General features: G+C 40.3%; 1 protein-coding gene across 4 annotated transcripts in view; it reads right to left on the reverse strand.

The window, feature by feature from the left end:
- UBE4B (ubiquitination factor E4B) overlaps nucleotides 1–12,005 on the reverse strand; it is a 67,238-nt gene that overhangs the window by 21,897 nt on the left and 33,336 nt on the right. For all 4 annotated transcript variants that reach the window (XM_073316798.2, XM_073316801.2, XM_073316799.2 and 1 more), the window contains 7 exons: nucleotides 9,372–9,513; nucleotides 8,726–8,826; nucleotides 6,874–6,988; nucleotides 2,922–3,005; nucleotides 1,272–1,328; nucleotides 376–492; nucleotides 191–289 (listed from right to left, as the gene is read on the reverse strand). In XM_073316798.2, the coding sequence (XP_073172899.1) occupies nucleotides 191–289; nucleotides 376–492; nucleotides 1,272–1,328; nucleotides 2,922–3,005; nucleotides 6,874–6,988; nucleotides 8,726–8,826; nucleotides 9,372–9,513 (715 nt within the window). The remainder of the gene's footprint in view (nucleotides 1–190; nucleotides 290–375; nucleotides 493–1,271; nucleotides 1,329–2,921; nucleotides 3,006–6,873; nucleotides 6,989–8,725; nucleotides 8,827–9,371; nucleotides 9,514–12,005) is intronic.

Raw genomic sequence — 12,005 nt, forward strand, 5'->3', positions numbered from 1 at the left:
TTTTGTGGCTCTCTGGTTAAACTCTTCTTGCTGAGTTTTCACTCCCCCTCCTCTTAACTAATTTATTGTTTAGTGGATGGACTATATTTTGTAAAACACTTTTCACCCATGTTATGGAAACCAAAAATTTAAAAAAAAATAAAATAAAATAAAAAATCCTCTGGCAGCAATTAAATATCAGGACACTTACCCTTGCAGATTCCAGGTAATGCTGCAATGACTGGCTAACAACCCGCGTGTTTTCAAGAGTAATGGCAGGCCCTGAGAAATATTTTTCAACCACTTTAGTCTGAAAAAAAAAAAAAAATTGCAAGGAGTACAAACATCTTTTGGGTTCTTTTCCAGACGAGAGACTGCAAACAGCATAGTACTTACATCATCTTCAGCAAAGACAGACAGACTGAAGAAAGCTCCAAGATAAGAAAGTCTTTGCAACTCTCGTCCTGCACCTGGGCTTACAGGTTTAGGCAACCACAAGGGCAAAGAAACAACCTACCAAAAAAAAAAAAAAAAAACGGAACAGGAAGACATTGATAGCGCAGCCAAATCACTGACATTTTTCAATCTGCACTGCCTTCTTTCCTTATTTGCATTTGACTCTGTTGATTCTTCATCATCCCATCATACTAGTAGCAAAATGGTGAAGTCTGTAGTGTTTCAGAAAGCTAAGAAAAGCAATCTTTGTTTTATGTCTCTCTGAACTTCAGTTATTTCTCTTCTCAAGGGGAGGCAAATCAATTTATTGATGTTCTTCTTCCTTGGACAGATCTTAAATTATTGCTTACTATTAAATACCGTAGCTCCCGAGGGCCCCCAATGAGGGTCCAATCGTGCAAGATGCTACACAACCATGTAACAAGAGTCTCTGGCCCAAATAACTTATTGAAGAAATTTGGATGGTCCATCATCTAATGGATGCAATTCTCAACTAGATTGGTATTGCTAAAGAATATAAAGAATAAACCATGCCATCAGCAAGAAATGCATGCAAATTAGTGATGAGGTAGGCCTAACGGATTGGATATGAGGATGGAAACCATGAGTTCATGGCCTCCAGTCCTGGAAGCCACTGACTTTTTGTCTGGCTTTGGAGCAAGAGACTTCTGTGTGCCTCAGTTTCCTAACTGTAAAACAGGAATACCACCTACCTAACTTTTAAGGGTGTTGTGAGAATAACTAATGTTTCCAGAATGTTTTGAAAACAAAAATGCTATGCAGAAGTTAAGTATTATGTAGCAGAAATTGTTACATTTAGGTGTGCGGACACTTACCAAACTGCATATAGGGTGCGTTTTCCCAAACTTGATTTCACACAGTTCACCTAATGCCTGTAAAAAAAACAAAACAAAAAAAAACAACAACAGTTCATTCAGGTGCATTTCCCCGAGCACCCTGGCTATCAGTGAAAAGATAAACATGTTAGAATGCTTAAAAGGCCAGATCCTGCTCCAGTTAAGTCAATGGTAAAACATTAATTGTCTACAAAGGAAACAGGATCTAAATATGCTGATGCACACCTTGCAACTATCTCAGTTTTTGTGTCTTTTCAGGTTGCCTCAAGAAAGCCAAATATACTTTTTAAAAAATTAGCGGGGCAAGTTATTTGCTTGTTCGGTACATAATGATCCTGTTGGTGAACTCGTAAACTGCCATACAAGAGTCAGTAAGAGTAATAAACAAGGCTATTGTCCTACACACACGAAGGCCTTTGTCTTCCGACCCAATGTGGAACATCGTCAGATGAATGCTGAGGCCTGAAACAAAGAATCCTATCTACAGTCTCTAACTCAAGCTAAACTGCAGAGGAGAAGGAAATAAAGAGGCTATAAAGGAGGATTCTGAAAATGCAAAAATAACGTAAGCTTGTACATGTTCCACTCCTTGTATTATATGTTTTCATACTTCTATTACAGTGTATCAAGTAAACTACTATTCCACCCTTTCCCACTTCAAGGCTCTGCAGAAGAGACTCCAACAAGTGTTGTTAGCCTATGCTGAAGCTGACAGCTGAATTTCACAAGGGGTTCAAATTATTTAAGGTTGGGTAGCCTGAAACTAGGGGAACATGGAACAAGCAGAGAAAGCTTTTTTTAAAATGTGAATCATTGACATCAAATTTGCTTAGTTTGCAAAGTCCCAAAGTGGTTTAAGCTAATTGGCAGAACTGCAAACTCAACCCAAATCTGAAGCAGTCCTCTTTCTGGTTCAAAAAATCATCAGTAAGAGATCCTACAATCTGATTTTATCTACAATAAATGGGAGAGAGGAGAATCCTGCTTGCTGTTTTGTATGTGTACTTGGCTCAGCAACGTTGCCTACAAGAATAAAAGTTTGGTTGTGTCAATAAATCAGCAGTTCTGCCTCAAAGATGCATTGGGAGTTGATCTATTGAGTAAAATAAAGTCACTTTTCAGCGGTCAGACTGCCATGAGTTTCCTACAGTAGACAGCCATGGGTTTGATTCATTTTGTTTACAGAATAATGGACATTAATTGGCTAGGCTGAGAGCAATACAAAAAACAAACAGAAGTAAATAGTGGAAAGTATATTACATTTTTTTTTTCTATTTCTGATCACTTAGGGTTTTTAATAACAAGTAAGGGATTTATTTAGTTTTTAAAACACGTGGCATGTGCACTAATGGGCGAGACCTCATCTCTCATCTGCATCACCAGGATATAAACATTTGAATAGACTTTGCATAAAGTCTACTGTACATTAAGCCTGAGACACTATGAGCGCCACAGATTCCAGCTGGTCATTACTCACCTCATAACACTTGAAATTTCCAACATGAGGTCAATGTTCAATAAGACATTTGAAGCGAGCCAAACAGGGTTAATTAAAGTTACTTTGAACAGAGTCTGCATCAAATATTGGGTACCTTAAAGCAAGAGCTGCTAAAAAGGAATAGTCCTTACCATAAGGGGATATTTAAAATTGTCACTATCAAGGGAGCACTCTTTGGAAGCAAGAGCCAGGCCTTGTAAGATAGGGATAAAGATCTGTAAAAACAGAAATACATTACTTATACACTTCAGAATGGGACATAGGTGAAGCCACAGCCCCGGGCAGCATAAAACCCCTGCTCACATCTCAAATACTAATATGTCCACAGAAGGAAACAAAATATAAAGTCTGTTCTGTCAGTTTACATAAGTTATTTCAAAATAAATAGTAATGTTTAAATGTAAAAAGAGTAGCAAACCTAGAAGTACAACCTGAATCCAGTTCCTTTATGCTTAAGACAATGAAGTTCAGCCCATGAGACCACATCTTTTTGGTTACATTTTGAGAAGGGCATCTGGCACGCATCTTCAACACATCCAAATACAGTGTAAATGATAGATCAACTTGATGTCTGTACACGAGAACTCACTTGTACAAAACAATTAAAATATTCCAAATGTGTGAGCACTTGAAAAGTTTTCCTGGTCAGTGCCAAGAACCTACATTATAGTCTAAAAAATTCTAGCAATGCAAACACGCTAATCTGGACTTGGTCATAGAGCTAGTGCAACATACAGAGAGACACTACAGCTGAGCGACAATGGTAAAGCCACAACAACATTAGGGACTTGATCTAGCAAACTCTCCACAGGTGGAAATCATGTAATATAAAAATAAAAAAAATACAAGAGAGATTATTGCCAAGAAGAAAGGGTTTGGGGCTTCCTTAACAGCTTGATAGCCCAGCCTTGCAGTACTCTATTGACGCATTAACTTGGAGTTAATAGTGATTATATACAGCAGAATAGTATTTTTCAGGGCAAGTAGATTTTATGCCTGTGTCAATAAATTTTAATACTGTGATAGGCATAAACAAAACAGCAGCAGTCACTGAGACTGCAAGGGAGGAAGGAAGAAGGGAGAAAATGATGAACCAAGAAGTAACACCAACCAGTTACAAGGGCCCAATCACATATTGAATTTTTCCTTCTGGAATAAAAATCAAATATTTGTTTTACAAAATACAGGAGTGACCACTGGAACCCAAATAGAACTGTACTGGGTCTCTTGGATAAAGATATAAAAATCATCATCAAATCATGTTAGGGAGCCTGGTTCCAACAAGGCTGTTCCCTAATCCAGTTAGGGGCATGGTTCCAATCTTGATCTTAACCATGTTCCATAGCCAATCCCTGACAGGGTATGTCTACACTGCAGCTGGAGTGTGCCTCCCAATCTGGGCAGACAGATACATGATAGCTCTGCTCGAGCAAGCAGGCTATACTCCTGGGGAAATTCTGTGCTACTGCGCACGCACATAATTAATGAGCTGTGCATATTTTTAATTTTTTGCACAGAAAAAAGCTTCAGCTGGAATCTTGCTGCAGTTCCACCTTTTGCCCACCAGCGGGCGCTGTTGCGATAAACCACAACAGCCACTCCCAGCCAGCGAGGGAAGAGAGAAAGGATGCAGAGCCTTCTTCGCAGCGAGCCAGGTTGGGAGACAGAGTGTGGGGCTGCTGGGGGGCCACACAGGGGCTCATAAGGGCTAATGGAAGAGGACAGACTGGGGCAGGGGCTGAATGAGAGTGGAGGCACAGCATCACAGGCGGAGGAAGGTGCAGGGTCACATGGGCAAAGGTGGAGGGGAGTACAGCGCTACAGGGGGAAGGGGTGGCGGGACACAGGGACAGGGGAGTTGAGTGGGAGCACACAGACAAATGGGGACAGGGGAAGGGGTGGAGGGACACGTGGATGGGGGTTGCAAAGACACATAGGGGTGCACAGGCACATGGGGACAGGACAGATGTGCTTGACTGAATGGGAAAGGCTACGAGTCAGCCAGGGTCTGCATGGGGGAAGCTTCCTAACTGTCCCTCCCCACCCCCGCAAAGAAACAGTTCCATATTTTTCTCACCCATACCCAACAACCCTCTAAATTCACACCCAGGCTCCTTTCAAACAATTACTTCCCTCTCCCTCAGCGCCTCCTTTACCCTTGACTCCCCCAAGGATTGCACTGCTTCTGAGCAGTGTGGGAAATACGGTTCTGTATTGTAATTTAAATGAATTATTACTCTGAGTTCTGTATTAATATGCCTAGTAAGGAATCTATTTCTCAAAAAACTCTGACTCTTTTTTGTTGTCTGTATTGTTACAGACATACTTGCTGACAGGTATTTTGAAATAAATAACCAAAAATAATTGAAATTGGTGTGATTATATTGTGTCATTCTGACAAATAAAATATGCAGAATTTTGCAGAATTTGAAAATTGTGTACAGAATTTTTTATTTTTTGGTGCAGAATTTCCCCAGAGTAATCCTAAAAATAGCATGGGCTAGCCACCTGAGTACAACCCCGCCCAACACTGCGGATCTGAACTTGAGTGGCGAGCCTGAGTACAGCTAACACGTGAGAGGATCCCAGCTGCAATGTATACATACCCACAGTATCTTAGACACACTCCAGGTCAAAGCACGCTTTGATAAGAGCCCAAATAAGAGTTAACACGTAAATTAAGTGACCTTTTATCTCTGCAAATTGATATTTAATTCCAGATAGGAACGATAATATTTCTTCTGGACTCTCATTCACATGAGCATATTAATTAAAAGCAGAGGAGTTCGTAGTGATCAAATACTTTTCCAAAAGCCAGTTCCTACTGGTGTTGATGCATTTGCTCCTCACTCATATCAGTATAATTTTCAGGAGTTAATACAATGTAAGAATTTCTGTCTATTTTCTAAAGCAGTGGTGCTCAAACTTTTCCAGTCATGTCCCCCCTTACTAGTATACAATCTGTCCATGCCCCACCTCTGTTACTGCACAGCCAAGGCTTCCTCAGCAGTGGAGCTGTGGGGGCAGAAATGGGGATGGGGAGTAGCTGGGCCTTGAGGCGAAGCGGGGCTGGAGGCAGAGTGGGGCTGGAAGTGTGGCACGCGCGCTCCCTCCCCGCCCCCCCCATGAGGACTGGCCCCAGCCCTGCTGTGTACCTCTCCAAAATGTTCTTCTCTGCACTTTGACAACCGTGTTCTAAAGATACTAGAGATTTTATACCATTCTGAGTGCCGCTTTGCTGTGAGTAAATCATGTCATGGCATGTGGGTGTGCTAATTAGAGCCAGTAACAACCTGACTGACCTACTTTGGCATTAAATTGTGAAGTAGAAGTGTGAACTAGTAATTAAAGCACAGGACTAGGAATCAGGAGAACTGGATTCCAATTTCTGGCTCTCCATTGACCCACCCTGACATCTAGGGCAAGTTGTTTACTCTCTGTCTCAGCATTTTCATTTCTAACAGGGGATAATAATGGTTCCCTATCTTAGAGGGGTGTTGTGAGGCATTAATTAATTAATTTTCATGAAGTGCTTATAAATCCTTGGGGTGAAAGTGTTGTAGATGCAAACTATTATATTATTAATTCATTCTGTCCTTGGCAAGATGAACAAAAACTAACATTTCTAAGTGTGTGATTTGGGAAGTTCGCCATTTTATGGATCAGGGAAATTTGGATAGAATGATCTGAAAAGTGACAGTCCAAGACAAAGCCTTACAATGGGATACTACCATATGCAAAAAAATTTCTGGTAGTATGCTTCAATGTTTCATTAAAAAAGTGCTGCTTATTAAGGAATCTTCTTTACACAACAAATCTATAGATTTATAGATTTGCTTACTTTGAGTAAAACTTCATACAGAGCTCAGTCATTCTTTTTGAATCCCTTTAACAAGTGAATCAAGAGAGACAGCAAACTCCCCCAATTACTTAATTACTTGCCAGTCCAGGGAGCAATGGTTCTCAAACTGTGGTCTCAGAATGTGATCTGCAGAACGAAGAGTTGGACAGCCACTCCCTTGGATAGTTCATGCACTAAGTTGTAGAGTATGCTAATACTTGCAAGTTGAACTAGCCTCTTACCTGTTTAAACATCTCTTCATCCTGGTGAGTTGTTCTCACCAATTCTTGGATGAAGCCAAATGGAAGATTCCTACACAGCATGTATGGTACCAACAAAGACTGCTGCTGCAAAGACCTTTATTCATATTAAAAAAAAAAAAAAAAGTGGAAAGGAAGGGAGAGACATCTTTCAGAAAAAACTGGCTTCACATTTACTGATACACCCAGATAATGGAATGTCATACCTGAGACAATTACTTCTTTCAGAAGCAAATAACCAAGTCTCCCCAAGTCCTTGTACAAAGATAATCCTGCAGGGGATGCTGCTGCCAAAACCCTACTTTGGTCTAATGTGGTTAGAAGAAAACTATGGCCTATATAAATGAATTGGTTCTCCCCTCTACCCATCTCTACTGAAAAGACCCTTTGTTAGGTTCATCTTAGTGAAGCAACAGCATTAGGTTTGTTCCACTAATCTCAACCTGTTCATTTTTCCAACTTTAAGGAAAGGATGAAGTCACAGTATTTTCCAAATTAACACTTACTTTTTGTAAGCACATCCTATGAAACCGAATGTTGCCTTTTTCTCTATTACACACAAAAACACAGTTGTTACTCTAGGGTTGTTCACCTATATAAGTGGGTGGCTCGCATTATTTTTGAGAAGTTTATTGAAGAATTTGTTTTGAACAGATACACGTAAATTACTTGGATTTTAGCAAATAGGAAAAAAAGTCAGGTCAGTGTTCTCGTTTGACTCTGCCCCTTTAAATACTTACGGCTTGTCTATACCAGAAGTGCTACCAATATAAATCCCCATGTGGACACACTTACTCCAGAGTAAATGTGACTTTTTTGGTTTAGCTTAAACTGCTTTCCAAAGTGACAAACTGAACGGGATAAAGGCACTCCTATACTGGAATAAGAGCATCCACATGAGGGTTATATTGGTAGAATTACAGCAGTTTAAATTCACACCTTAGTTTATACTGGTACATCTTCACATATAGACAAACCCTGAGCCACTGTAATCATAGAACTGGAAGGGACCTCGAGGGGTCATCTAGTCCAGGCCCCTGCACTCATGGCAGGACTACATATTATGTAGACCATTCCTGACAGGCATTTGTCTAACCTGCTCTTAAAAATCTCCAACGATGGAGATTCCACCACCTCCCTAAGCAATTTATTCCAGTGCATAACCACCCTGACAGTTAGGAAGTTTTTCCGAATGTCCAGCCTAAACCTCCCTTGCTGCAATTTAAGCCCATTGCGTCTTGTCCTATCCTCAGAGGTTAAGAACAACAATTTTCTCCCTCCTCCTTGTAACAACATTTTATGTTCTTGAAACTTATGTCCCTTCTCAGTCTTCTCTTTTCCAGATTAAACAAACCCAATTTTTTCAATCTTCCCTCATAGGTCATGTTTTCTAGACCTTTAATCATTTTTGTTGCTCTTCTCTGGACTTTCTTCAATTTGTCCACCTCTTTCCTGAAATGTGGCACCCGGAACTGGACACAATATTCCAGTTGAGGCCTAATCAGCAGTAGAGCAGAAGAATTATTTTCTCATCTTGCTTACTACACTCCTGCTAATACATCCCAGAATGATGTTCGTTTTGCAACAGTGTTACACTGTTGACTCATATTTACCTTGTGATCCCACTATGACCCCCAGATCCCTTTCCGCAGTACTCCTTCCTAGGCAATCATTTCCCATTTTGTATGTATGTCATGATACATACTATACATACTGACTGAAAAGATGTCCCATTTCTGTCGCTGATTTTACTCAATTTTTATCTACTTCTGTAGACAGACACACATCGAACACAGAATTTGTATATTTCATGACCAACATCAACTTTACTCACCTTGGTTGTGTTAAGGATCCCTGTAGTACCAAAGCAGCATGGGAAATGCACTGTGATCGGATGTTGCTCAGTAACTGGCTAACCGCTAGCTGGCTACACATCTAAGAAGAAGAAAGAAACCATTTTAATGCAGAATGAAAACATTCATAGATAAGACACATAGGAAATGCAGTGAACAACTTCTGCATTCATGCAGTCTAAGCAAACAGATGGCATATTTCCAGCTAAAGATTCTTCAGATTACATTTAATGAGCTGAACTAACTATTTTCCATTCCACTGCTGTCTACAAGGGAGAAGTTTAGGTTTACGTTAACAGCAAAGGCTGATGGTCTTAGAGATGTGGTTCTATGTGGAATAAACAATTTAAAGCAAATGCAAGGGAATAGATAGATGCATCTCAGTCCCCAAAACAATGTCAATTTTACTGATATCAAACTAACACAGATGGGGGTTCTGAACACAAACATTAAAAGGCCAAATAGGAATTGAAGTAATGAGACTTACAAAACAAAACTTCTCACAAAATTTTTATAGAGCTATCATCTGCTGCAAACCATCTTTCCCCTCTGGGCAATGTAGAGTAAGCGAAGACAGTTTGAGCTTCAGTGCTGTTGCCAATATGGCTTTACTTTTCTCTACAATACCTTTGGTGCTTTTCTCTCCTCTATTCCAACTCTGTCAAAACACTCAATGAGGTAGTTCAGCATCTCTGTCTCCTTACAAGTTTCAATGCTGAAATGGTCACTGCAGGAATCACAAGCACTTGCTCCAGCAGAGCCTCCCACACTTTAAAAAAAAAAAAGGAGAAAAAGAAAATCAAGATGTATATCCCTCTTCTACCAATGTCTTGCATGCTCCCAACTTTCTCTGGCAAACAACTTCTTTGTAGCAGAAAACCCCATCCCAACACACCACACTCATGCAGATAAGACCTGTAAAAGTAGGTTTGTTTGTGTGACCTGAGCAGAAGCTGCTAAGTGTTTTTGTCCAGATCTTGGGATTGGACCATATTCTCACACGATTCACTCTCCCTGCTTGCACAGCAAGTAGCATAATACAATTCCTAAAAGGGGATCAAGACCGACCAGATGTCTGACAGATGGTAAAAGGCATGTAATGATAACGGGCCTTTATAAAAGTGATTCTCAAACTGTGGATTACAGAGGTGAAGCAGACACCGGTCTTCAAGCAGTAATGCTTCTAGCTAGTTGTACCCTATCCTGCACTCTTTTTTATGGTTTCCAACTTATCTGACCAACAACACTGGAAAAAGTAACAAAACCCCTCCACACAGCTGCTTCACGTTCTCTCTTGGGCATCTACTGTAAATTCAACCACAATCACACTTTTTTTTGTATAATTTTTTATTCAGATTTTTTGAGCACACACATTTAGTTAGTATAATCAGTCACAGAAGCCATGCTAGTTTCTTCCTATTATATCATGCAACAGAATTCTATTTTTAAGTTACAATTTCACATAGTTTGGCTGGGACTGAAGCGACGTTTACTGGGCTGTAATCCTCCAAATCACAGAAATGTGAATCACAGAAGTGTAAGTCGTTTCCTCCTCCCCATAAGTAAATTTGTACTAAGTAATGTAAGTTTATGTAAATAGACTGGCTTCTGGTAGGTGCATGTTCTGTTTTTTTAAGATAGGTTCCCCATTTGCTTCCCTCCAGGTCTCCAATACAGCAGCTCACTTTTACGAGACTTGTTGTTTTCATTAGCAGCTCAGCCACTGCATTCTTTTGTTCTGTCAGAATTCTTGGATATACCACCTGGTCCTGACAACATGTGGTGCTTTTAGTTATCAACTAATACCAGCACCTCCCTTTTGATACCTCAGTCTCTGGCAATATCTCATATTTATTCCCTTGGGATAGGCAGTCATCACCATCCTCTATTTTACAGACATGAAAAATGAGAGATGAAGTGACTTGCCGAAGGTTACACAGGAAATCCATGGCAGACACAGGAACAGAACCCATTTCTCCTGGATCCTCGATCCTGAGTCTCTTTCTCTCCAATTTAAACTTGGCAACTTTATGTAACATGCAAATCCCAGTTTATAAAAGTGGTTTACAACTATATAGTCACTACATGTAACAAGTTTAAAAAAAACAAAAACTGTCATTATGGGTGGTCAAACAGCTATTCTTCACAAGGCCATTTTTAAGGGTCTCTGGGTATGTCTACACAGCAAACAAAAACCTGTAGCTGGCCCCTACCAGCCGACTTGGGCTCATGGGATTCGGGCTGCATGGCTGTTTCACTGCTGTGTAGACATACCCAGGGTTTGGGCTGGAGCCCAGGCTCCAGGACCCTGTGGGGTGCAAGGGTCTCAGAGCTCAGGCTCCAGCGCAGAAGTCTACACAGCAAAGAAACAGCCCCACAAGCCTAAGTCAGCTGGCATGGGCCAGCCGTGGTGTTTATTTGCTGAGTAGACCTACCATCTGTCTCTCATTACTAACATCTCCACCCCAATCACCAGTTTAACCCTACTGACATGGTATTGGTTCAAGCTTTAATCCAGTGTAAAACTACACATACATATGAGTTTCTCCGTGTACTCTCTTTCTTGTACCTTGAATTTCTCACCTCCAGCCTGAAGATCACCACCTTTATTTGTACAATATCAATTTATTTGTAAAAAAGATTTTTCACGCCAAGGTTAGTTACTTTGTAGGCAACTTCATTTTAGCAATGGCTGAAATTATTCCGATACACAGCTGTATATGTTTATTACATAGGCAAAGTGCTTTAAAACCTTCAAAATGAAAGTTGTTGCATAAACGTTAGATTAAAGTATGAACATGACAAACTGATATTCCACTGCAGTCAGTCAGAACGTCAGGACATAATACATCAGCGAAGTCACCTGAAGTGTGGTAGTCCCATAAGATATTACACTGCATGAATTGTGTTAACTAACATCTGGGCTACGTTTTCAATAGCACAGGTGTAAGATTTGAAATTAAAGCAAAGGGTGAAAACAACACAGAATTTCTTGTACACAAAATGCAAAACTTCAATCTGCATAAAATATTTCTCCTGAAATTACTCAGTGTGGATTGGAAGATGGGAGTTTATTAAACTCACCTCCCTGAGAATCTTCCAACAGTTTTTTATAAAATCTACAGATTTTAACTTTGTCACAATAGTTATGTTCTAATGTTCCACCGCGGACAACCACAGACGTAAGAGCTGGAAAGGTCTTCTAGGACTTTCCTCCACTCCTGTGCAGCACTGCATTTCCCCTACATGGCACTTTCCAGT

Source organism: Lepidochelys kempii, chromosome 18, assembly GCF_965140285.1.
Source record: "Lepidochelys kempii isolate rLepKem1 chromosome 18, rLepKem1.hap1, whole genome shotgun sequence".
Taxonomy (NCBI): Eukaryota; Metazoa; Chordata; order Testudines; family Cheloniidae; genus Lepidochelys; species Lepidochelys kempii.